At 44.6% G+C, this 27,805-nt stretch overlaps 1 protein-coding gene across 1 annotated transcript in view; it reads left to right on the top strand.

Moving 5' to 3' along the window:
- Positions 1-25,942, top strand: part of LOC120846642 — a 31,886-nt gene extending 5,944 nt beyond the window's left edge. Inside the window, exons 4-6 of the mRNA XM_042293019.1 lie at positions 21,502-21,588; positions 22,475-22,546; positions 25,740-25,942. Coding sequence (XP_042148953.1) covers positions 21,502-21,588; positions 22,475-22,546; positions 25,740-25,942 — 362 coding nt within the window. The remainder of the gene's footprint in view (positions 1-21,501; positions 21,589-22,474; positions 22,547-25,739) is intronic.
- Positions 25,943-27,805: the final 1,863 nt, after the last annotated feature.

The following is a 27,805-nucleotide window of genomic DNA, read 5'->3' as shown; positions in this document are numbered from 1 at the left end:
GCAGCGAAGCGGATTGGCGGCAAAGGGAATCAGGACGGGGCTTGAGCGCGCTTGTGCGGAGCGGACAGGCTTTTTGACCTAGACGACAAAGATCGCGTTCGGTGTGAGAGCCTTTACTTATCTCTGCACGTATCTGATGGGGAAGAAAAGATGGCCTTGGTGCGATTGACTCAGGGGGTTCATGAGGCGTGGAACCAAGCTCGAGAGGATTACGTGATAACACATCCATCGAGCTAGTACACGGTGGATATACCAGTTCGTTGGATGTGTTGAGATGTGTATGGATGTAGCTGCTCGATGAATGTAGTTGCTCTTTGTATGTAGTCGCTCGATGGACGTAGTTGCTCAATGGATGTAATTGCTCATCCTTCCTGTTTCGATGCCTAGCGCGCCATTACATCCATCGTGCTAGCGCATCGACAGAAGCCAAGATGGCTGCCAATCGGATTTTTGCGTTATTTACATTCTTATGCGAAGAACAAGTTCATCTGCCTCTTTTGCTAGGGTTCCGGTGACGTCAGAACGCCGAGCTCCGACAAATTCTGAATGAACCACAGTGGGTAGACCTCAAGGCAGCTTGCTTTGAAGTCTGCCCACTGTCCTTCACTTGAAACCAATCAAAGCTCGGCGTGCTTCTGACGTCGCCGCCACCCCTGCGCAAGAAGCAGACGAATTGCTCTCCGCAATGGTTAGGGAGCCACAGGGAACAAACGGTAAGCCCCAGAACGTTAGTATATCATAATTAGATTCTAAAGGACATTCAGACTATTTTCTCAAAGCGAAATAAAAGGTGTGATTTTGTTTACCGTCCTAATTTTAAAATAAAGTTTATATTCAGTTAATTTCGAGGATGAAAAACCGTAACTAAAGTTTGATCACTGTGGAAACAACAAACAAAGAGCCGACGTAGCGTGTCCCACTTCGGAGACGCCGAGGGCCGCAGAAAGTGCATAACGCACAAAGGGTCCTTTTACTCGCTTTTGTATATTCAATTTAGCGCTTAACTCCTTAAAATAACGTGAACTGTTATACAGCATAGTTAATGGAAGAAAAAAACCTGAATGATTGATGAATATGATCTCACGTTTTTGGGACAAAGCTGCTCGACGGATGTGATGGCGCTATGGATGTGGTGACACGATGGATGTGGTGACACGATGGATGTAACGGCACGATGGATGTAATGACACGCTTTTGGACGAAGTTGCTCAATGGATGTGATGGCGCGGTGGATGTAATGTCACAATGGATGTAACGGCATAACGGACGTAATGGCACGCTGGATGAACTGGGCAAAAATGGATGCAATGGCACGATGGATGTGCTGGCAATATGGATATACGGGCACGATAAATGTAATGCAGACTTGGACGTATAGTTCAACTACTCTACTCAAACTACTGTAGCTTAACTACTTTTCCGAGTAACTTGGTAACTTCCAATTACAATTTTATTTGGGTAATTAGTAGTTTACTTAAACTACGTTTTTCAGGTAACTTCTACTCAAATTACTAACTACTTTCAAAATCTAGGGCTAACATTGCTCATCACGAAAGATTGAGCGCAGAAATGAATAAGACGCCGGCAGATGAAGTGGCATTCCCGTACAAAGTGCCCCATCATTATACACGGCAGCCGTAGAAACTGCATCTTAGGCGTCCTTGGGCCGAGGTAGCGACGAGCAGCCAAAACATAACACCGGCGCGCACGAACGCAGGAAGAGACGCTTAAAGGGCAACTCCGCTTCATTTTTGATATTTAGAAAACTATGTAGCCCTCTTCAGTATCGTGTAGGAAGACGCCATGTCAAATATTACGATCTAATTCCGTTTATATATTTAATAAACTGGCCAGCAAACCTTCAAACGATCAAAGTTGCCGAAATCATGCCAACTCGAGCGTGCGGCGTGAGGCGCAATCGTCAGCGCAGTCAATGCGACGGAGTTTGAGCGGCAAACGTTGATCCACTACGTCAGAGGCATGACTACGTCATTCTCACGTTTTGTTTGTTTTTACTTCTCAGAGCGAAATTGAACGATGATGTCATGAGTTTCTCCTCCCGGTGTTGGCTGACCGGGCGTTCACGTGATCACCGTAACGCGGAATAACGCGGATGCGCTAGTTTGCGCTGTCCTGGCGTTTATCGGTCTGTTTCTCCGCTCCCATTCCCCCGGGCCATCACCGTCCACGTCATGCGAAGCGACCTGCCCGCGTCGCGTGTCCTGTCCCTCGCTCCCTCCCGAACGTCACAAGACCACGTGGTTCGACGTGACGTGACCATGACTCTGACGACCCGAGACCAATGGTGCCTGACGCAACCGAAGTTTTGGTTTTGGTATCAGATGATGTTTAAATTATGATTACAAAAATAATATTCCACATTCCGCGAATCCGAAGACGTAGAGTTGTTTAGTAGCGGGGGGCTTTGTGAATTTGAATAACATGTAAGCCTAAATTTCTCGGAATTGAGCCGAGTTGCCCTTTAACAAGCCTTGGACGGGTATTGACCTAAGCCGGTAATGCACGCAGGCGCCGCGCCTCCAGCTGCAACCGTGGAAGGCGGGGACACTCCCAGGATTGTTGTTGTTTTCATGTTGCCTGCCTTTAGTTAGTTCCGGCTCAAGCGGTAGGTTCCACGGGAGGCGTCAGTGGAATGACCTCGCAGCTGGGCACGTGTTCCCATGGTCGCTTCGTCGTCAGCGCATACTCCCTTGCCAAAGCCGGACTCCCCCGCGTACAAACGCACGCACAGATAATCCGTTCATGGGAGCAAGTTCCCGCTTCCAGCTGAAACTGTACGAGTGCCGATACCGGTTCACGTACTTCTTCGTGTCCTTTCGACCTTCCACGCCAGGGAGACCTCCTCTCTGTTAAAAACGTTTTAATTTTCAGGCGTGTCAGGCGCGTCAGGATACCGTAGTCGGCGGCGGGGATTGCGAGTCACCCTCGAGTGCTCCTTTTTTTGGACCCGGCGTCAGCCGCGAAGTATACTTCGTTTCATCTTCTGTTAAACCATAACTTTTTTTTAGTAGCTCAGCACTAGCACTGCAACGAGACGCGCAGTCGTCTGGATGATCTCATCGTCCTGGAGCGAGACTTGAACCCTTGACGGTCAGGTGCACTCGCTCCGCGTACTCTCCGAACATCGTGGGAGTAAAATGGGACCAGTCACAACATTCTCAGCTTGCCGAAAAAAAAATAAACAAAGCAGAAGAGTGTTATAAACCACTCTCTAGCCGAGGCAAACCTCACACATGTTTCGTCATGGACACCTAAGATGCCGATACTCGCTTACCCGACCATGCACATCCTGTTTCTCAAATTCAACGCTGTCGTTCCATCTAGCGCGTCGGTGGAACGTCTTTCTAGTTTGGCTGGGGACGTCTTTAGGAGAAAGAGGAGAAAACTCTCCGATAAGAACGTTGAAAGTGAATTGCTTCTGCGAGTAAATAAACTAGTTTGGTGAAAACGCAAGCCATAAAACGACTGCATTTATTTTAGGCTCGCAGGGTTTTTCACGGGTCGAAACTGCTGTTCATTTTGCTACCACAAAAATAGAAAAAAGTAACTTCGAAAGTAACTTCGAAGTAACTCGCTACTTCTTTACAGCAGTTAGTAGTTTACTCAACTACTATCTCAAATGCGTAATTTCTACTCTACTCCAATTACTTTTGGCGGCGATACTCACTAACTTAACTGCCTTTTTTGAGTAATTTGTACATGTCTGATGTAATGGCACGAATTTGAACGTAATTGCTCGATGGATGTAATGGCGTAATGGATGTGATGGCCCCCAGCCGCGCGAGGGTGCTGGGTTATGTGCACGGATCTCCAAACATAAGACCCTTCCGCTAAATGCTCTCAGGACGGTGTATAGTTTGCTCGAAGGCAGCGCCGTCTTGATACACCCGGGCACTTAAACAGATTCGACAAGGTTTTAAAAGAGGCACGCACCCGATCCCGATAGGAAACGATAACCTGACAGTTTATTTATTTATTTATTTATTGTACCCTCAGGGCCCGAAGGCATTACAGAGGGGGAGAGCGTAGGCAGGGAAAATATAACAATTCAGCAATACTAAAACAAATAAAAAGTGAACAAACAGGTCAGAAATCAGCGCAAAAATGGTTATTTATGGCACTTCGAAAAAGATTAGAGTCTGTTATGGCAGCAATTAAACCGGGAAGGTGGTTCCATTCTTGAGCTGTGCGTGGTAGAAAAGATGAATGAAATGTGTTGGTTAATGAGCTTGGGACTCCAACTTTGTGCTGGTGATCTACACGAGGCGAGATGTAATAGGGGGGAGTTATGAAATGGTCGCGTAATAGGGGATTATGAAAATAAATTTTATGAAAAAGGCATAAGCGTGAAATTTTACGGCGAAGTGAAAGAGATGGTAAAGATAAATTATTCTTCATTGACGAGACACTGGCGGTGCGGTGATAGTTCGATAGAATGAAACGAGCTGATCTATTTTGAATGGATTCTAAAGCAGTGATGAGGGTAATATGATCGGGATCCCAGATGGATGCTGCATACTCAAGCTTAGGTCTTATTAATGTTTTATAGAGGACCAATTTAAGTGAAACAGGTGCTAAAGAAAAATTCCGTTTTAAATAACCCAGCATGCAGTTAGTACGATTAGTGACATATTCTATATGGGGTTTCCATGAAAGGTTAGAAGTTAAGTTAACACCAAGATACTTGTATGACGACACTTGTTCCAAGGAGTTGCCATCAAGGTAGTAAGAAGGACTCTCACTAAACTGACGGGTTACTCTCATGTGTTTACATTTACTAGTGTTTAGTTTCATTAGCCACAACTCACACCAACGAGACACAGAGTTAATATCAGACTGAAGTGTGAGCGTGTCTTGGTTACTTCGGATTTCACGGTATATTACGCAATCATCGGCATAGAGACAGACGGATGATGACATATTAACTGGTAGGTCGTTAATATAAATTAAGAATAGTAAGGGACCTAGAACAGACCCCTGGGGAACACCAGAGTTTACTGACGCAAGTGGAGAGTTTTCATTATTGACTGTTACAAATTGCGAACGATTAGTAAGAAAAGAATGAATCCATGCAAGAACGTTAGGGTCAATGTTAAGTTTAGCAAGTTTCAATAGTAATAGTTTATGACACACTTTATCAAAAGCTTTTGCAAAATCCAAGAAGATGCAGTCCACCTGGGAGCCTTGGTCAATGAGAGAATGAATGTCGTGAGTGAAAGATAGAAGCTGAGTTTCACATGACAATGATTTACGAAATCCGTGCTGAGCTGTGGTGAAAAAATTATTCATTTCTAGGAAGTTTACAAGATGGGAAAATATGATGTGCTCGAGAAGTTTACATGGGATGCTGGTTAACGAAATGGGACGATAGTTATGAGGAGAATGTTTGTCACCAGCTTTTGGAATAGGGACCACCTTCCCCACCTTCCAGTCCGAGGGTAGGTCACCCTCTTGGAGTGACTGTTCGAATAATTTAGCAAGAATAATTGAAGAATATAACTTGGTGCTTTTAAGAAATTTTGAATTAATGCCGTCCACTCCTGAAGAAGAAGACAATTTCAGCCCATCTATAATCTTAACTATACCAATAGGGTCAACAAGAATAGCATCCATTGGTAAATAACCGGCACACACAATTGAAGGGTAGCTTATGTTACTAATATTGGAAAATGATTCAATAAACACATTATTTAGTATATTAGCGCAGTCATCACTAGAGGCACTATCACTACTTGACGTTTTGAGTAAAATTGAAAAAGTGTCTTTCTTGCTGACAGTGTTCCAAAACCTTTTGGGGTCATTTATTAACATATTTGGGAGAGTATTTGAAAAAAAAATTGATTTCGCATCTGCAATCGCCTTTTTATATACTTCTGCAGACAACTGATACGCAGCCCAGCGATGGGCTGCGTATCAGTTGTCTGCAGTTTTTAACGATTGGGAAATACTGTCCTAAAAAGAAAAAAAAAACAACGTTAGTGCAATACTGTAAATTTACTGTGCTGAACTTGTAACGCTCGCTTGCATCTGCCGCTGAGAAGCGGTTTACGTTTTTAAAGACATTAATGGCTGTTCTAGGATCATTTCATCATGCTCTATTATTTCATTTCAGTAAATGTTCAGCTAGAGTAGCATCGGTCGGTTACTTCCATGACAGTGGCATCAGCCGATACTACCTTCAACATTTGCAACTATTGCGACAATCTTTGTTTTTAGTGAAACGCCGCTCCAAGTTACAATTTTTTTTTTTTAACTTGGAAGTTAGAAACAAGTCACATAGCGGTTTTCCTTACGTGCGCCCACTCATATATGATATGTGGTTTATTCACAAATCACCGTCACGTCAAAGTTAGCTGCTTCACTTTCTTGTTTTTATGAATGACAGCAAACTACTTTCGCACAAAATACGGTGCTTGCACCGAGGCGTGGTTAAATAATTGGCAGCGCATTGAAGTGAATTGCGTGACCACTAGTCGCTTCTCATGCACTACCTAACCTTCAACATAAAAAAGGTTTTTTGGTTACAAGTACATCAATTTTTAGGAAATATGTTTATAGTACACTATTTTTATGAATAACAATTAACAACTTTTGCTCAAAAAACGGCGACTGCCCATAAGCGTCCTTAGGTTTTCGGCGGCGGATTAAAGTCAATTAGTCGCTTCTCAAGTACCACCTCTCAGTAACATAAAAAAATTGATTTTGGTTGGAAGTAAACACTACTAACATCTGCGATAAGCTCTCTAAGGTCTTCATATTCAATGCTGCAGGCGACAAGTTTTGTGGGAATTCGTGTGTCATTAAAATACCATTTACGCAGTACTTGTTTCTTTCCATTTTTTTTTTTCTTTTTTGTGTCGAGACATCCACTCATAGTTTGCTAAAGGCAACCATGAGTGGAAGTCACCGATGCCATAACCCATAGGTACGAACTCTATCTAGCAAAAAGTTACTGCAATCGCACTTGCATTTCGTCGGAAACGAATGACGGATCATACCGTATTCAGAACTGTTTCCACTTTCTTATTTGAACAGCGTGCGACAGCAGGAGAGTTCTCGGTTAATCTTATTTTGTTGTGCGCAACATTGTACGATAACTTTCAGATATAAACTCGTGCATTTGCGCTTGAAATGTTGATAATGTGATCTCATATTTTTGCTCAAGTGCTTGCACGGGTATTATGACTTTCCTTTTATTGTGTCTTGCATCAATCTAAATGTACCTATTGCGCACTTGATCTCATCGAGGGCGCGTGAAATTGCACTGAATCTTTAAATAACCGCGTTTGCAACCGTTTTGCGAACGCGGATCCGCTTCCAGTGTGAATGAGTGGTAACAGCGATACAAAGAAGGTGCCGTCTGTGGTGGTGACGCATCCTTTCGTCTAATCTTTGACGCGCTGTGGGAGAAAGGATGCCCAGAGGATTTGGTGGGATCCCAAGTATCAGAATTGCTCGGCCCGGGCTTGGACCAGACTGGCACGAGCTAGAGCCAACTTGGCTCCGGCTTGTCCCAAGCTTGCACCGAACTGGCCAAGTATGAGCCGGGGAATCGTGCTGCTAGGGAGGCGACCTTCTGATCAGGAGTCGTACTCCAGCGAGAGGCCGCACCTACGTAGCAAGCACGGCGGAAGGGATTCGTCTTTCTGGTGACAGTCGCCGTTCAGTGCTGCGATAACCTTGCCACTTGTTTTGGTTCAAAGCGTGGGAACGCCAATGCTTCCAAAAGAGTTTCTCCTTTCTGTTGCTGACAGAACGAGAATTTATTTGTTTTGAACAGAAGGATGTGTCCTCCTTGGCATGGGCGCTGCCATCTTGGAATCACGTGACGCGTCAGCCATTAGGTTACTTCAACTTGCTGCTCCGCTCTCCCCTCCGCGCCTTGGCGGATGCGTTGTATTCGCCTCTTTCGTCGCGTTTCACCGCGCTCTCTTGCGTTACTTCGGAAACTGCAGTCCGACACGCCTTCTCGACAACTAAGACATTATGAGGGTTCAAAGGTCCTTATGGCAACTGAGGTTTGTTTACTAATAGTGGCGGAAAATTCTCAGTAAGAAGCGCGTATATTTATATCGCGCATTTAGGATCGGAAGGCGTAAAAATAGTCAGCGCAAGGAGACTATCTGTATTTCCTGAAAGTATCGTTATTTATATTCATAATATATCGAAAACAGTTTCTTTAGATTATGTGAGGAAACTCGCGGAGGAAATAGACAACGAACGTTTAGCTTGTATTTTATCTGAGGCTAGAAGTAATAGCACGTCAACATCAGGAGGTTTGTTTGTTCATAACATCACACCTACATGTGTTCGAGGTTCCCAATATTTTTTTGCGACATAAACATTCAGTTGGTCGGTTTACTTATGAACTTTGCGAAATTGCATACCGTGCTCGCTCCCATTTCGACAGTCATTTAAGTGATTTATTGATTATATTTAGATAACCAGTGCCCTCTACTTAATTTATTTTAACACAAAGGTTGAGACTTCCTGCGTAAGAAACTGCCACAGACACTTGACAGTAGCAAGTTTTAGAATAGTGTGCACAAAGAAATAACGACCTTTCTATTTGCACATCCAAAACGCAGCTTAAATTCGACGCATGCGTAATAGTAACGGTATTCTTTTCGTTTTCTGCGTACGTTGTTTTAATTTTTGTTAGTATCCGGTTTCCACAATATTTGACGCCGAAAAAAAGAAGAGTCGTCTGCATAACAATCATTTGAGTCCAGGGTTGTCGATGGGGAATAGAAGCCTACTTTTGGTGGTTGGCGACGCCAAAATTTACAAAGCAAATATGTTCAAACAAATAAATATGTGTTCATATAGATACGTGAAGTGGTGCCTAGCGCTAGAATTCAGCCAGACTTTCCGAGGTATTTCTCCTCGTGTGCCCTTTAATTTTATTTGGCCAATTTTACGAAAGACAAATGCCAAATATAATTCAGCGGGCATGTCACTTATATTGCCGCGCGCCAAGTAGGCAGCGCGGCCGCAGCCTAACGGTTATCGCACTTGCCACCCACGCAAAGGGCCAGGGTTTGATTCCTGGCCGCGGCTACGCATTTTGTTGACACTGTAATGTGATGTTTTGGTGAATTCGAGAACCATCTAGCTGATTCGAGTTTAGGAGGTTCTACGCGTCGAACCTTCTACGCCGAATGCTCCAGAAGCCAACGCGTGTACAAAAGCGGCTCCGCGTGACAAGCCGGAGTCAGTTTCGCCCCAGCGTTCGACTCTGCTGCTACGCCGACTTCGACGCCCGCGACGCTCTGTTATTATCTTTTGTACCCTTTTATTTTGGCACAAGTTCGCCACATTAAACGTTTATTTCTTCCTCTTCATTTATTGTTTATTGGTCACCACCCGTGACAATATCACATCTTGAAAAAGAAAATGTTGATATAAAAATAATTTGTTTCCTAGGTCCAATATCGCGAAATGCTGCATATCAGTACTTACTTTAGTAGGGTTGCTAATTTCAGAAATGTCCTACTCAGCCTGTCAAAACATTCTCAAGTAGTTCCTGGAAAAAAAAAAGAAAAAGAGTCTGAGACAATATTACTTATTAATATCAATTATCTGCGTCATTAGTCTGCGAATTTCACTAAAGGTTGGGTGCCCACGAAAACCAAACAGTGAGTAGTAAACTCGCGAGCTTATCTGTTCTGGCCGATCCAGCGCATTGCTAATCAAGCTGTCGATGTGCTTCTTACCATTCGCGTGCTAGTCTTTTCATTAGTTTGTTTTTCTGGAAACTGGTGTCATCGGGTACGGCCGTAGACGATAGTAATCTTCCCTGTACATGAGTCAGGCGTTTCGTAACCAACCATAGTCAGATACATCTAAAAAGTTGGTAAAAAAAGCCCGCAATTTAGTCTCAAAAACACCTCGCAGTCCTCAAAGTGGCTCAAAACAACTGTTTCATTCGTTGTGTGATACAAGGAAAATAACCTAATTACAAAATTGAGCAAAAACAACGTAAAACAGCAACATAGGCGCGTTCACGTTGAAACCGGAACCAACCAAATTGAAGCAACCTAATGGCGCCGAGCGCGTCAGCGCTCTCTATCCGCCAGTGAGGCAACTACTAAAATGAAAAGGCCTATAGGGACGCTGAGGCCAAATCCTTCGAGCGGCGCCAGGCTGTTGTCTTTTGAACGGATGTCTCATTCCAGCGAGACTGCTGCTCATTCAGGGTACGGCGATGGTGATTTTAGCAGCTTCTCCACAAAAACTGCACTAAGGACGCTTAGGGGTTCCGCGCAGCGATAATCTCGCGCTTTTTAAACCCGGTCGTGGAAACGCTAAAAGTGTATTCCGAAGGAGTTTAAAATGACGCCCTCTATACATAGCTCTATTGGGGTTTCTTTGCATCTTGATGTACAGAATAAAAATATATTGCTTTCAAACAATCATGCGGTCATTTTTAATCAGAACTAACGAGAAACGGGTGACGTAATTTGATAGGAGATACTGTAAAATAACAAAGGCATTACTTTGCTCGTTAATTACTTGGGACTCTAAAAAGTACTTTAGTACGTCAGTAAAAAACTAACGCGTTACCAGTAACGTCGTTACTTGTAACGCGTCAGTTAAAACACTGGTCAAAAGTAATGTTGAATCACGTTCTTAACGTTTACATCAAATTTATTAATCCAATTTTCCTGCACACAAGCAGCAAAAGGATGAAAAATTTAGCAGAACAGCGTATTGAAATATTCGACTTGATATCCCATTTCTCGCAGAGGGTAGAAGCCCAAGATTCTGAAGTACAGCTTGTAGTCGGCGGCATTAAGTTTTATATTTCGGCGACGGTTGAGAACTCGGTCGATCTGAGAACGGTCCCGGACATGGCGAGGGTTCCTAAATTTGAAATTACGAATGAATGACTGAAAACAGTTTAACCGTGTCCACTTCGAGACAATATTTTTCACAAATGGCTCACTTTCGAGGATTCACAATGGTAGTAGCTTGTAGTCGAGAGCCATAAGGTTTGTATTTCATCACCAGTGTAGAACTCTGCCGACCTCAAAACGTTCCTGGATGAGGCTTGTGTGCCCGACTGTGAAATCATGAACGAATGCCTGGAGGTAGTCTTACATATCCATTTCGAAACAAGTTTGCCCAAAACATCATGAGCCATTCCACTTTGTGAAGGTTTATGACCAGCGAAGTTGTTCGGTACACGACACAGACCGTCCTCGAGGAGCCGAAGGAAACAAAACTTGCACGACGGAACCGCCACCCCGGGAGAGCGGAAGGAAATGAAACTATTACGCAAGCGCTTGGAACGACGACAAAGAGAGGGCGGTGCGAGCGTAGACATGGCCGACGCTATTTGCACAGTGGCAAATATTTTGGAAGCCTTTATGATCGACCTGAGAGTCTATGGATAATTAAAATGGTGCCTATTCATAACTACCCTACCGAAAAAAGAACAGTGTAAATTTACGCTAACTGGATGATAGAACAGGAAATGTAACTGGTTTTATTGCTGGAAACCTGAACTCCAGTTTGCCGATAACGAAAAGCTGTATTGTTTTTTTCGGTAGGATAACCTACTGGATAGACTTATTGCTAAATTACCCAAGCATCAAAGAGAATGCAGGGAACGGTGTTCTACGCACCGTATGTGCCGGCGTCTGCAGCAGTAACTGTTCTAAAGCAAAAGCCCAAAACAAAAGGCATTTTGCACGCACGTTTATGGTCACACACACGAATAATCCACGGAACCCTAGCCATAGACGGCTTTACTGTAAAATGACTTATTTTGGAAGATTCTCCGTAGCAGCAGCATATACTCGAGAGTCCTTAATTTTTTTTTTTTTTTTTTTTTTGTATTGAGTAACGAGTTAAGCTTTCTCTCGATCTCGTTGGAGCTTAAAAAGTTCCTGGATGACGCGCGGGTGCCAGAATATCAAAAGATGAGCGAATACGTAAAAACGGCCGATTCATCCCCACTTTGAGACCGGATTTCACATAAAAGACTCATTTTTAAATATTTCCCATAGTATCAGGATGGGCTTGAGGGCTTTACATTTTATATTCCGCTTTTTGTTCTTAACTGCTTTGTGCTCAAAAAATTCCCTGGCGGGGCACGGTTGCCCAATTTTCGAAAAAATTAACAATGCGCAAAAGCAGCCTAACCACCAACACTGTGAGACCCGTTTTCTCGAAAAGGACTAATTTTAAAGAATTTTCCATCATATCAGGATGGGCTCGAGTACTGTAAGTTTTGTATTCTGTTTTAGCTGGAAACTGCGTTGTGCTCAAAAAGGCGAGGCGCGCGCGCCCAAATTTGTAAATATGAACAAAAGCGTATAAAAAAGCTGAACCATCCCCATGTTGAGACCGGTTGTCTCAGAAAGTAATATTTCTTTTTAATATTTTTCATAATACCAGGATGGGCTCGAGGTCTCTACATTTTATAGTCCAGCATTAGCTGGAAACTGCGTTGTTCTAAAAAAGTTCACAGGCGAAGCGCGTTTGCTCAAATTTCAAAAGATGGACGAAAAACAACCGAACCATCCCCATTTATAGAAGGTTGTCTGAAAAAGTAAATGTTTGAGCATTTACCATAATGCCAGGATGGGCTCGAGGGCTCTACATTTTGTACTCTACCTCTTGTTAGGAACTATAGGGTGTGCTCAAAAAGTTCCCTGGTGAGGCGCGCGTGCCCAGATTCCAAGAGAATAACGAATTCGTATAAACGGCTCAACGTACCCCACTTTGAGACAACGCTACTCAGTATGCTTTGATTTATGAGGATTTGGCTTGATGGACGCGCAGGACAAAATTATAATTCGCGTTCTTTCTGCTATTTGCTGATTTTGTGGTTTTGAATGACGCTCAGCAAGTTTCTAATTCAAACATTATGTTTATTTTCGCTAATCAAACCTACTTAGCAAAATTTGGTTAAATAGTCAACTTATTGTAGACACTAACCCATATATAATGTCCCCTTGGCAGTATAACTTACGTGATTATATTGCATTACTTTAGAATTGACGAACTTTTAACAACGATAAGAGAATCCAAAAATAAATACCCTCTATACATGATATAAATGTAATAATTTTAATATCGTAGTACATTCGGACGTGGCATAAATGCCACATAAGCGGTAGTTTTTATACTTTCTTTCTGCCCAAGTCCAGGCGCAGCTGATGCTACGAGCTAATGGGACCAATCAATCAGCGTCAAAAGTGCAAGTCACTAGGCCTTTTCTGTTCATGATTGGTTCAGCGATGATAGACAAGTGCAAAAACGCGACGATCACCATGATGTGCTTTTGACGCTTTATTGATTGGTCCCATCAGCTCGTACCGTCAGCTGTCTGGACGTAAAGGTGAAACGAAGTATGGGCCCTTTAGATAAAAGAGCGCCATCTGTCGCACGGAAGAGCAACCAGCCCCCGACGCCATCTTGAAGGATACTGCGTCGCTCAAGCCAGTCAGCGCACGTTTCAATGTCGCAATACTAATCACATTTACGTTCGCGTTTTGTTGTGTAAAGTCAGATGCAGAGTGGTCTGGTGTCCCGAATTAGTGAAGAAACTGCATTTGTCTTCTCTTGCCGTTATGTACAGACTACAAATTAGCCACGAGGTGGTGATTGCCCATTCTCCGCGTTTAACGCGGTGATTTGCAAGTGAGCCGGAAAAAGAGTTTCTGTTGTCATTTTTGAAAAGTGTGCGACTTTTTTTTTTAACACAGCTTTATTTGTGTGAAGGCTTTACCAGTTAACGCGGGCGATAAGTAAAGCTGGGGCCTCGCGTGCGTGTCTGGAAAATTAATACAGCTGAATAATGACTGCGCTCAAACTTCTAAGTACAATTCAAAGAGACGTTATCATTACATTTTTGTATGAATACGTGTAACGATTGGTTTCTGAGGATTGGTTTTTTAGCAGCTGCGTTACAGAAGGCGTCGGAAAATTATTCAGCTATGAATATGACTAATTAAACAATAAACTAAAATTAATTTCGTGCAACAGGTTTTAAAGTAGGTGCTTAATCTATGTGTGCGCCACTGTTAGAGTCTCTGGCAGAACTGTAAAAGAGTCCAAGGAGAATTGCAAAATAGTCAAATTTTGCTTTTACATAAGATGTCTAGACAGACTAGCGCCATTCAAGCGAACGGAAAGGCACAGTGCTTTCCAAAACTGCTTCTAGACATGAAGCCTGCTTGGTTCGAGTGTTGTCTGCAAACGGATATAGTCTGTTACAAAGAAGGTAGGGCGACGAAAAGGAAGGCCGGGGAGGAGGAAGCAGACAGAACGCTGGAGAGAGAAGCAGGTTTCCCCTTTCCTCTCCAGCGTTCCGTCTGCTTCTTACTCCCCAGTCTTTCTTTCACTCGCCCTACCGTCTTAAGTTCTAAGTTACAATAGCGACTTTGTCAGTGAGAGGACTTGCAAGCGCAGCACTATCAAATCGGTGGGACCGTCCTCACCGGATCGCCCACAACTGTGCACTGCGTGCTATATAAACTCGCAATTGATCGGGAATATATCTAGAATGGCAGGATGATGCAACCGCAAGCCTTTCAACTCGCGTAGTTACGAGCACTCACTTATCTTTCATATACACGGTGGCTGCAAGCGCATTACCGAAACCCACACAAAGAAATTTTCAAGGGAATAATCCACTCTCACTTATAATAATTAATAATATCCCTCAGTCTCTCCTCCCGTCCTTACTGCGAGCATAAAAAATATAATATCTTGTTGGGTGATGAAGAAAGGCAGGTGTATTTCACCCACGACCATCTCACCACTCCACGAAACACGTCCTGGGGTGATGTAAACACAACGGAAGCATCCGCCAAGATGGCGTTCTTGGCCCAGTGTACCCAAAGTCACTGGATCTGGGAAAGTAGCACGATTGCCCTCCCACCTGCTATCCAGACTCAAACAAATACCAGCAGAGAGACAACAAAAACTAACAAAGTGATTGGCTCATCGACGCCGCTTGTCATGGTGATCGCCATTTTGGAGACTTTGAAAGCTTCGAAGCTTCGAAAGGGTCGTTACAACCAGTCGCACCAAGGTCGTTATGGAGAACCATCGTCGTGAAAGCGTTCCTCGGCCAACATGAGCGCCTTTGGCACTGTGCATGCAATGAACTTATCGCTCATGCTTGTTTCCCCCGATCTCTTACAATTATGTTGCTCTTCTTGAGTGTCTCAAGACACTAATATTATTTTTCAATGCCTCCAAGCACTGACGTTGTGTGCGAGGCTCGTGAGGCTCAGGTGGTGCACCGTCTTCATTGATGACAGCCGTCCCCCGCGGCGTATCTTCGTATGACCGAAGACAAAGTTGCTCGCAGCGGCCAAGAAGCTGACGCTTCAATTCAGGGTCCATTTTGCGCGCAGTTCGCACAGAACACAGAAGCTACCAGGGGAGTCCCCACGAATTGAAATTAGAAGGAGGGGGGGGGGGTCTAATTTTTAGGGGGGGATGGAAGGGGGGCATTAAGAATAGAGGAGTCGCTCCGAATTAAGGGAGTGCCTTCAGAAAAAAATTACACCATCTTCCCGAGGGGAACCATGGGGCGATGCGGAGCATCGTTCCATTACACTTCATCGGAAAAACGGAGTGAAGTGGAGTCAACAGCAATGAACTGAACGCGCGCAGAAATTGGTTTGCTCTTTATGTTTTATACAGCCTTGATGGAGATGCGCCTCAACGGGTAATCGGTCTCTTAGCTGTAGATGAGAAATTTATCCAGTGCAGTACAACCGCTAACCTGGGGTTTTTAACGTGCATCACGCAGTAGTCATCACACGAACGCGTGCCGGTACGAAACTCATCCACATCGAAACGGGCGGGGGTGGCGGGGACTCGAACCCAGGAGGTTCCCAGCTTAAGCTTTCGCTCCACGCTCCACGCTCCGAGCTGAGACGCGTTAGTCCACTCGGCCACTTCCTCCCCTTGAACGCGCGCAGCGCGCTACCGCTGCTTATATTCAAACTTGAAGGAGAGGAAACTAGAGGAGGAGAGTTGCGCCTGCGCGCGCGGTGTGAGTAGAAGCGAACGCACCCGAAGTGCACGCAGCTGGTAGCTGCGTGAACTTCGCGCAGCTGTTGAAGAGAGAGAGAACGCACGCGCAGCTGTTGCAGAGAGGGACGCAGCTGGTAGCTGCGTGCACTTCGCGCAGCTGTTAGAGAGAGAGAGAATGCACGCGCAGCGAGGAGAGTTGCGCATGCGTAGTGTGAGTGCGGACTACGACGCCGCGGGACATAGCCCGAGCAAGAGATGCTCCGCATCTAAAACAAATCGTGTGGGGGGGGGGGGGGGGGGTACACCCACCGTAGGGGATGTAAAAGGAAGCCACTCAAAGCTACGAAAGGTTGCAGTACGCACACAAGCCGCACCGGGAATCGATACGCTGCGTGCATCGTTCAACCCTTAGACTCCGCAGTCAAGTCAATCCAAGAGCGAGGAACGGGGCGTACTTCTCCGGGCGCGCAAAGCGAAAGAGCGGAGGTTAAATAGGCACCGACTAAATTAGTCCTGTAACATAACAATTGCTAAATTTTTTTTTTCTTTCGCGGAAGATTGGTTTTGTGAAATGCTTGTCCCAATTAGGCCGTTGAAAAAAAACATCTTTTTTTTTCTTTTCAGTTAACCTGGAACGCGATAGCGTTATCGGGCCCCGTTCGCAAAGCCTTCTCATATAATCCCACGCTCGCTCCCAAGCCTTGCAAGCGTGTGTGCGTGGCATAGTCGGTAGCGTCACTTGTCTATGAAGAATCACGTGTCACGTAACGTCACACAGACACGTGACGCCACCGTGACGTCATGTGACGTTACACGTGAGCGTTGTGGGTTAGAAATACCACTTAAGGCCACATGGCCTGACGTCACACGCTTGACGTCACGAGTGGGTGCTACATCATGAACCTATCAACTCGCTAAATTTTCCCACCAAATTTTTCCGCTAAACTTGGCGGGAAAAAGTTTCCGCTATATCTGGAGGAAAACGTTTTCGCTAAAATTGGCGGGACAAATTTCCACTAACTTTAGAGGAAACTTCTTGCGCCAAGTCTAGCGGAAATATTTCCCGCCAATTTGGCGGGTCGATACGGTCATAACGCCACAGCCACGTGGGACGTTAAAGTGGCTTTGACGTCATCACCCAATCGACCAACTAAATTTGGCGGAAGAATTTTCCGCTAATTTTAGTAGAAAAGTATTCCGCCAACTTCAGGGTGATCAATTTTCCGCCAAATATGACGCCACCGGATTTTCTGCGGCACGAGCTCCTTGAAGGGATATTACAACAAAATTTCGTCGCTTCTTTCTTATCCTATTCCTGTTCAACGAAGCAGTATCACATCACGTACACCAATTTCTTGTTAAAAAAGTCACAAAAAGGAATTTTAAAACGGAATGAACGATTAGCAATGAGCACCTAGTGGATGCCGGTAAAGTTTCGTTTGGAATGCCCGTCAAGGAACCTTTACAAGTAGTGACAATGCCTGTCTCGCCTCCGGCCACCATGAGAGAAGTGACGGAAAAACCCCCTTTTCGCCGGGACTCTCTCTTGTGTGTCCTATAGTCCGTCTACAAGATTATAGAGCTGAAGTGGCCAGGCTGACCCGGCCTAGGAGTCACAAACAAAACCACGAAGGTTACAAGAGCAACGGAAAAAGGGGGGGGGGGGGGGGGGGGGGTGTTGACTTTTGCTTAGAGTAATAAACAAAACCCGAATCACTTTCAATCTATCCGAGTCAGAAGCTGTCAAACTGTACGTATAAGGTCGCAGTAGCAGAAGACTACCAGGCTGCAACCTGTCTCTCAATTTAAAACGCGTTCCATTTCTCTTCTTGGGGAAGTGATCGTGTGACCGGTGGGTAGGCGGGTGAGCGTGTGTGTGTGTGTGTGTGGGGGGGGGGGGAGCAGCGAGCCGCACTTAAACACTCGAAGAGCGGCATGCGCCTCGCAAAACGCAGCTTGGCCACCTCTGTTATAGAGGATTAACCAGTCAGTCAAAATTCGTACAAAACAGGCTTTGAGATCAGTTGCGGTGGCGCTATCGCTGCCGTGCTTCGGCCACTCCGGTGGCTGGCTGGAACTGGTAGGACATCCTGTTGACGTCAGTGCCACCGCACATTCACTCATCCCGAGACAATCTACGTCACGATTGCGCCGAATGTCACGTGCTCTCCCATGGCTGTTTTCGAAACGCTTGCCAGAGGGGACCGTTTATAAGTAAAAATACAGCCATCAGGCTCAAAATACAAACGTGGGATTGCATGATCCGAGAAGCAGCCGCTACTATCCTGCCCCTTGACAAATTCAATATAACTGTAACTTTTATAATATCAAATTTTTATTGCACAGAAAGAAAGAAAGGCAAAGTAACGTGCAGCCCGGAAAAAGAACATGGAGATCCTTGTGCAGTTCCTGACAACCACCGGAAATACTATGTAGCTATACATTTGAAAAAAATGTACTCACATGTGCATGCATACACACACACACACACACACACAAAGGAAACAGTGGAACTCAGAGAGAAAGCAACACATCATACATTAAACAGCCCGTAAATCAATTTCAGAAATCACAGTTCATACACCACGATCAAGAATTTTTTTCTAAAAGCGCTAAGTAACTGGAATTTTGAAAGTTCATTGAGAAACAAATTATGGTAATGAGGTATCCAAAAAAGTGAAAGCTGCTTACAACTCCCTGTAACGCCGAATTAGAGCGCAGCTCTTGAGGAGGAGGAGGGAAGGGCACGGGGGGGGGGGGTTAAACTAACCAGGGGGGTCACGTGACCCCCAATGCCGATGATGTCATCACTGACGTCACTGATGACGTCATCAGTGACGATGACGATGCGGGTACCGACGACGTCATTAGTGACGTCACTGATGACTTCACCAGTGATGATGACGATGACGATGCGAATGTCGGTGGCGTCATCAGTGACGTCGCTGATGACGTCATCAGTGATGATTACGATGACGATGCGGATGTCGGTAACGTCATCAGTGATGATGACGATGACGATGCGGATGCCGGTGACGTCATCAGTGATGATGACGATGACGATGCGGATGCCGGTGACGTCATCAGTGACGATGACGATGTGGTGCCGGTGACGACATCAGTGATGACGTCATCAGTGATGATGACGATGACGACGCGGATGTCGGTAACGTCATCAGTGATGATGACGATGACGATGCGGATGCCGGTGACGTCATCAGTGATGATGACGATGACGATGTGGATGCCGGTGACGTCATCAGTGATGATGACGATGACGATGTGGATGCCGGTGACGTCATCAGTGATGATGACGTCATCAGTGATGATGACGATGACGATGTGGATGCCGGTGACGTCATCAGTGACGATGACGTCATTGGGGGGTCGCACGACATCGGCGGGGGTCACGTGACCTCAGGGGAGTCACGTGACTTCGGGGGGTCACGTGACCTCGGGGGGGTCACGTGCCCCCCACGAGGTCACGTGACCCCAGTGGGGGGCTCGCGCAGTGCATTATGGGACATTTCCCATGATGCACCGGGGTCACGTGACCTCGGGGGGGTCACGTGCCCCCCACGAGGTCACGTGACCCCGGTGGGGGGCTCGCGCGGTGCATTATGGGACATTTCTCATGATGCACCGCGCGGTTACGCCGACGCCGACGCCGACGGCGACGCCGACGCTGCTCAAGCCGGAAACGGGCCCCTAAGAGCTGCGCTCTAAAAGATCGTACTATTTTTAGAGCGCAGCTCTTAGGGGCCCGTTCCCGGCTTGAGCGGCGTCGCCGTCGCTGTCGGCGTAACCAAGGTCATCCCAAAGTCCCTTGACCCCCAAGGTCATCCCAAGGTCACGTGAGCCCAAGGTCACCCCAAGGTCACGTGACCCCTCCCCAAAGGTCACGTGACCCCCAAGGTCACGTGACACCCAAAGTCACGTGGCTCCCCAAGTCACGTGACCCCCGCGGTCACGTGACCCCCGATGACGTCATCAGTGACGTCACTGATGACGTCACCGGCATCCGCATCGTCAGCGTCATCATCACTGATGACGTCATCAGTGACGTCACTGATGGCGTCACCGGCATCCGCATCGTAGTCGTCATCATCACTGATGACGTCACCGGCATCCGCATCGTCATTGTCATCATCATTGATGACGTCATCAGTGACGTCACTGATGACGTCACCGGCATCCGCATCGTCATCGTCATCGTCACTGATGATGTCACAGGCATCCGCATCGTCATCGTCATCATCGCTGATGACGTCATCAGTGACGTCACTGATGACGTCACCGGCATCCGCATCGTCATCGTCATCATCATTGATGACGTCACCGGCACCGCATCGTCATTGTCATCATCACTGATGACGTCATCAGTGACGTCACTGATGACGTCATCGGTAACCGCATCGTCATCGTTACTGATGACGTCATCGGCATCGGCATCGTCACGTGACCCCCCTAGGTCACGTGACCCCCACCCAAGGTCACTTGACCCCCCCAGTACCCTTCCCTCCTCCTCCTCCTCAAGAGCTGCGCTCTAATTCGGCGTTGCAGGGAGTTGTAAACGGCTTTCACTTTTTTCTTTCACTTGTATACCTACGACAACCAAAGCGTGATGCCCTGCGCGCCCGTCTGTCACGGCTCAGCTTCTAAATTTGACGAAAGCGTTTCACGCCTGCTAAATATAACGGGAACCTTTCATTTCTGTTGGGTCATGCTCCAATTTAATTTCCCCGCTAAATTCAGGAAGTAAACCTGAACTGTTGTATATAGCTGTACACTAACTCACTGCCCTGCTGAAATTAGTAGGGGCAGTTTTTGTCTAAATTTAGTGCAAAAACCGCTAAATTTAGGGAAGAACTGCTGCATGATACACCAATTCAATTTAGGAAGAATTGGCAAGGACTTGGCGCGAAAATGACGCCGCTTTGAGGCACGCCGAAAGCAGTGAGCTAGATCGACGTCTGAAGAAAATAAACGGATCCAGAGAGGGGGGTAATGGCCTTACTGTAAATGAAATTACTTGAATCGAAAGTACTTTTTTGTGTAATTAGTAATATAATTAATTACTTTTATTGGCTGGCAATTTAGAAATGTAATGAATTCTTTCAAGGCAATCATCTTAACAGCATTACTCATTGCTTTCGAAATTACATTTCCGAGGCCCATCTAAGTGCAAAATGTTTGACGGGATACTCAGGTGCGAGACAAAGACATGAGTGCATGCTATTGGGTTGTGGTCCTACTCAGGATCCTCACTGACAGTGAATAAAAGACAAAGCTATTGATTGGCGTTTTACATGCATCGCAGTTTAGTATGCGTGTAGGAACTTCTGAGAGTGTAGTTCAACTTCTTAACATATTGCAGCTTGGCGTTTATTATCGAATGCTCTCAGCCTGGTTCACCTCTCAAACAGGTAAACAGATTCCACCCTGATTTCGAACTGCCGCCTTGTATCCTTTCAGGTGGGATCTTTACGAATACAACTTGCTATCCTTTTGCATACACTAATGCAAAGTGTGCCGTTGTGTTGATGAATCATTGGAACCATGGTAAGCACTCGATATCCGAACCGAGCATATATTTCGTAAGAATTAATGATCATTCAATCTAGTCTACTTAATTCATTACATCTTTCTGTTTATTGTTGTTGTAAAATTAAGAAACACTCCCACATTATAGCAGCTTGTTCGAAAACAGGAGCACAGCTACCTCGCCGTCGTCACCGGTCACACTTTTATATGCCTACCCTTCAGTGAGTCAGTAAATATTTTCTTAGTGGGTAGGTGACGCCATCTCTCGACCAATCTTGGGCTCATCGACCAAGATTGCTCATTGCACTGGCGTGCGGTCGTGCATCACGTCTGTGTGATGCACGTTTAAGACCCCAGGCGTACAGCGCTGGTAAATTTTATCATCTACAGAACGCTGCCTAAACATCTAACTAATTTTATTTTTGCCTCTAACACTATAAAAAGCGAAAATCTGTCCTCTCAGTTAATTCCGAGTCATTAGAACAAAAAAAAAAAAGAAAGAGAGCGAGAAAGACAGAGAAAATATTTTTATTGTTGAACATACAAAATTTCCGGCGTTGGTTTACTAAGACCGTACAACAGACTGTTTCGTGATATTAACCATCTAAAGAGCGTATTTAAACGTAAATTAAAAAAAAAAAAAACAATCTAGGACAAAAAGCAGACACGAAGTAAATGAAAGCTCTGTCCCTCCTTTAAACAAGGGTGTTTCGATTTCCTCTTTGCGTTACATTAAATTTGCGTTGAACCTATTTTCTTAGGAAAAATGTTGATTTTTATTGCTTATCTGAAGGAAACGCGGAGCATTCAAGCTAAAATATTTTATTTTTGTTTTTGAAGCGAGCGATTTTGTAAATTCTAGTATAATGTTTTTTTACTAAATTGCTCTACTTTTTTATTTAAGCTGCCAAAAACCAGTGCAAAGAGGAGACCCCAAATCAGGAGGATGGAACTGAGAAAATAACGGCCACTACTGGTAAAGTGGGGATATCTTATTTATCTATTCATGGAACTTGCCTTCAACGTCACTGTGCAATACAAAAACGCTATGAGAAAACATGTGAATTGAAGGCAGTTTAAGCAAAAAAGTTTTTGTGTTGTGCAGAGGGTATCCGACCCTTGTGAAGCTCCTCAGATGTGACCTGTGACACTGACCCAAAAACAAAAATCCGCCATCGGTCCTTCGGATGTAAAAAACACTGGAACTCAGAATATAAGACAAAATAGTTTTCAATTTTGTGGTAGTGAAAAATTTGTCCAGTGTATATATATATATATATGTATAAAAATTAAAAATGTTTATATATATATATATATATATATATATATATATATATATATATATAAACATTTTTAATCTTTTTGAAAATGTTTACACATGGGTTCTTTTATTTGCATGATTTGAAATGAAATTTCCTAATGGTTTGTTAAATTTGGCCACCATGGAAGCTTGTCATGAACGAATGAAATGCATGCCCATTTTTAACACAGTCAATTGACGCAAACATAGATCTATCCGTTGTACTTATGAAACCGATGCCAAGAGAAACACATTTGTTATTGTGATTCGTCTGCCTTGAATTGTACAACAGTTCACAAGGCAATGTATTTTTTTCGTGTGTGTGTTGGTTTACATGCCAATAACAAAGACGGTAACCCACGCACACGTCGCTTTCTTTTAAAGGGTTTGAATTAAAATACATTCGTTTATGCGTTCCTTGAAATATTAATATCATTTGAAAATCACAAACTTATATGAAGCGTCACGAAGCAGTAGATACAGAAAATGACCTACAAACACGTCGTTCAGCAATGGTGACAGATGGGCCAGTTCGTACATGACTTCTTTTGACAAAATGCGCCGCAAGACAGGGACAGTCAAAACGATCCGTTTTTGATTCGTAATTAAGAGGCGGCCATCCAGTGCTTGTCTGCAGATGTTTTCTATTCGGGCGAGTTCTCCATCGCTGCAGAGGACTTGTTCTATTGCATAGGGCACGACGAATTGTTCCCTGTGTTTAAGGCAGTGCATAGAGCGTAACGACGAGATCGCGTTTAGGAACTCCAGCGGGCTTAGTGTGGACTCATTTATAGAACTGCTCACAAGTTACCTGGATTCTACCATTGTGTCTTTTGAAATTGACTTGTATGTTCAAAAGCATCGGATCTGTATTAGGTCACGAGTCGCCCCCGTACTGTGCGACATTTTTTTGGCGCGATTTGGCCAGGAAGTGTTCACCAGTCTAAAAGAAAAGGGGGATGTTAAGATACTAAGATACGTGGATGACATCCTGGTGCTGGTACCGCAGCCCACTGTGTTGGATGACAACCTCATTTAAAGAGTGCTGGGGAGTTTCAGTTTGAATTCGCGTGGACTAACATTTACTCGTGAAACAATGGCTTCAGGAAAGCTTCAGTTCCTAGATTTAAGTTTAGATTTTCAAGAAGAGCACATGTGCTGGGAGTACAGACAACACTCAAAGAAAACTGTCTTGCCCTTTAATTCAGCAAACTCTAAGCTGGTTATTGACAAGTCGTGCCAGCACGCCATGAAATGTAGTTTTATCAACCAGGTAGAACGCCTAAAGTCGTCGGGTCACCCTGATCGTTTTCTTCAAGAGGTAGCTGAAACACTTGTTTCCAAGATTAAAAAGAAAGAATAGGAAGCACAGGATCCCAGGAGGAGGCTGAGACCTGCTGTTATAGCCTATATCCACAAGGTCTCACACAACCTAAAAAAAGTGGCGGCACACTTTGATTTTCCGGTTGTGTTTTCTTCCCCGAAAAAGCTGTCCAGCCAGTGCCATAAAATTAAACACAAACAAGACGGAGGTTGCGTTTGCAGAAACACTCTAGAAAATTCGTGGAATGCGCATCTTCGGTCGTGTACGAAATTCCAATGACGTGCGGGAAAGGGTTCGTGGGCCAAACGGGCAGATGCGTTAATGGAAGCGGAAGAGAGCACGCACTATCAGCAAGAAATTCCTCCTCGGGCAATTTAACTATTCATTGCGATAGATACCCCTGCGCCCCGGATATGGAAAAAAGAAAATGTTTGGGAAAGCTCAGAAGTGAAATCTCGAGAGAGATGTTCGAGTCATTTAACATTATACTGCAGGGGGATGAGATGCACAGACAAGGAATCTGAATTCTTGCTTCAGAAGTTCGATTGGGTGTATAAATAGTGTGTTGTTTCAACAAACATTCAGTTGAAAGTAGCGCTTCGTGTTGTCTTACTTACTCTGTCCTTGCTTCGCGGCGCATTTTGTCAAAATACGTCGTTCACTTCGAAGAAGGCTCACAGAAACTCAGCTACAAGAAAATACAAATTAACTAGTGTGAAATAACTTGTTTAAAAAAGATACATTTAAAATAAACTATTTGGAATGCTATAAAAATGTACGCACCTTGCAAACATTAAACCACTGGACTTATCAAGAAGGAAGGCGTGAGTGTATACATAACGATAGTAGAGAGCGGTTTAGACTCTTGGCATGGTTCCTTGAAAACAGACTGCAGCGGCCGTAGATGTCGCCCATACACAGCCATGCATTGCATGATAGAACTAAGAAAATTGAAGTAAACTTAGAATATGAGAAAATCGAAGTCGTTCCTCGTGCCTCCTTTCAGTTGCAAATGCTTAAAACAAAGCCAATATCCTTGACACTATGTTGCGTACCTCAGGTAATCCCGGCTGCCTTTATCGCTCTGTCTACATTTTCTTGTAGTTTCCATCAAAGGATGCCACCATTCTGATTCTTAAAATGCCAATCAATTTATTTATAATCGAATACAATAGTCTTTTGTTTTTGGTTTGTCTCTCGCTCATTATTATTAGAAAAACCTAAAATATGATAACAGGATAATTTAACATAATTTTATTTTGATGGCTTTGAAACAAAATCTGTAATGTGAGTGTGCCATTAGCGAAGAAAGTTAACTGCAAACAATCCTGAACACTTCAAAATTGATTGGTTAGTGTTTTATTTGTATGTGCATTCCACAGGATATAAAATAACCGTCCAGAAATGACGGGAATTCATGCGTGTGTTAGGTCTCATTCATAATAGACATGGGTAAGAAATGATTAGGAAGGTCTCTTATTTTTTTAACCCTTGGCTATATTTTAGTATTTATTACAAATATACTCTTTCTCAATGATTTTTCAGGTAAACAAGGACCCTGCGAAACAGCCTGCGAAATGTGGGTGAGGCATGAAAATCTAAACGAAACTTCTCTAAGCGAGAACTGCACCAAATACTACAAACAGTTTTGCGGTGAAACCAAAATATTTCTCTACGACAAGCCAATTTGTGATCAAGTCGAAAAATTACCCATTAACATAACTAACTCTTATTCAAAAGATGAATAAAAACTGACCTTCAAATGCTGCATTTCATTTTGTTTTGAATCAGTGTTACAAGAAGTGTCCCAAAACACTCTAAAAAATGACTACGCGTCTACTTATCCGCTAAACACTCAATGAGCCAATCTCTGCGATGTACAAAATCAGCTCAGCGAATGATGACGGGGAACATCCGTTTAGATCCAAAAATGAAGTCTGCGTTGTTGCATTACGCAATGCAAAGCGCAATGCAAAAGCGCAGACTTAATTTTGAGGTCCAAACAAATAATCCGCCTCATCATTTGCTGAGCTGACTTCATAGATTAGAAAGATTGGCTCTTCGAGTGTTTTGTAGGAATGTAGACACATAGTCATTTTTAAGAAAATAGTATCACGAAAACAGCGCTTAACGAAGTGCTAAAGTTAAAGGGGCGGTAGTACATCGGCGATTTATCTCTATGTGGTATGCAAAGAGAAAGGTCGGGTTCCTGAACTAAAAACATGTCTTTCGTGTAAAGCTGGTAGGAGTTTAGGCGCTGGAGAAACTAAGGCCATCTGCGTGAAGTCTTCTTTTCTAAGAACTATAGGGAGTATTCACTGTCGGCCATAGCTGTGTGCGCGAATGTTGAGCGCGTGCTGACTGCGAGCTTTCACAGTTCTTTTGCAACGTGCATTCCGTACCATGAAAAGTGCCGGCCTTAGCAGCCTATTGATGTGAGTTCGTTCTGAGCATACGCCCTAAACAGCACCCACAAATATGGCGTCCAGTGAATATTCCCTATTGTTCACTTTCCACCGATTAAAAAGCACGGCAAAAAAAACGCATCTCCACGTGTTGAATGATGTTGATTGAGGCGAAGCTCTGGTGGTGCTTGCCTGCGTAGACGCTGAGCCGCAGCATGCCGAGTCTTTCGTTCGTTTTCATCCATATCACGCTGCGATCAAATGCTCAAATGCGTATATAACCACTTTCAATACCACACATTCTCTTTCTGACATGGATTAAAACGAACGAAAGGCTCGGCATGCTGCGGCTCACCGTCTACGCAGACAAGCACCACCAGAGCTTCGCCCCACTAAAAATAATTCACCACATGGATATGCGGTTGTTTATGTTTCTTTTGCCCTACACGAGCACGGGAGCACGTGGTCACGTGCTCGTGAGCACGTGAGCGCATGAGCTCACGAGCAGGAGCACGAGCCCCCGACGCCGGACATCGGACGGACATACGGACATGGCTAGCCCCTAAGGAGCTTCGCCCCCAAAAACTGAAGCATCCACCTCAACTCCACACACAGCCGTCTCATTCGGCACAGTATAGGTCCTTAAATGCTGTTGGCAACGTTAACCATGGCAACGAAGCCTCACCTGAAAACACGCACACGTGAACGAAGAGCTTGAAGCCAGCAACAACGGACGCCATTTTTAAAGTACCGTCGTGTTGGTAACTACATTCCCTTCATCCTTAAACTGAGACTGCAGTCAAAGCTACAAGTGCGAGCTAACTGGCGCTCCTGGCTTTGAGACATGCATTTCTAGCGTGAGCGGTCGTTCTGCGGAAGAACGCTTCAAAGCAGCAGCCTCGAGCTCTCGTGACTATGGTATTGGCTGCATGCAGTCTCAGCTTAAAGGGGCACTGACACCCCAAAGGTCGTATTTATTTTTATTGTCTAAAACGATGCAAGTTGCAGTCATAGACACGCAAAAAAACCGCATCGCGAAAAATAATTTTCCCGCGCGCGCGCGCGCCTTTTTATTTTTGGCGTTTGATTTTCCCGCCTCTCGCCTCCTCGCTTCTTTTGATCGGTGACGTCAAAAATCAGGAAATTTAGAAGCTTTGTAGGCGACATCTCTATAACATTTAATTACGGCAATCGTAAAACATGTTT

This window comes from Ixodes scapularis, unplaced genomic scaffold, assembly GCF_016920785.2.
Source record: "Ixodes scapularis isolate PalLabHiFi unplaced genomic scaffold, ASM1692078v2 PGA_scaffold3__209_contigs__length_174095766, whole genome shotgun sequence".
NCBI lineage: Eukaryota > Metazoa > Arthropoda > Arachnida > Ixodida > Ixodidae > Ixodes > Ixodes scapularis.
This window is presented reverse-complemented; position numbering and strand designations above follow the sequence as displayed.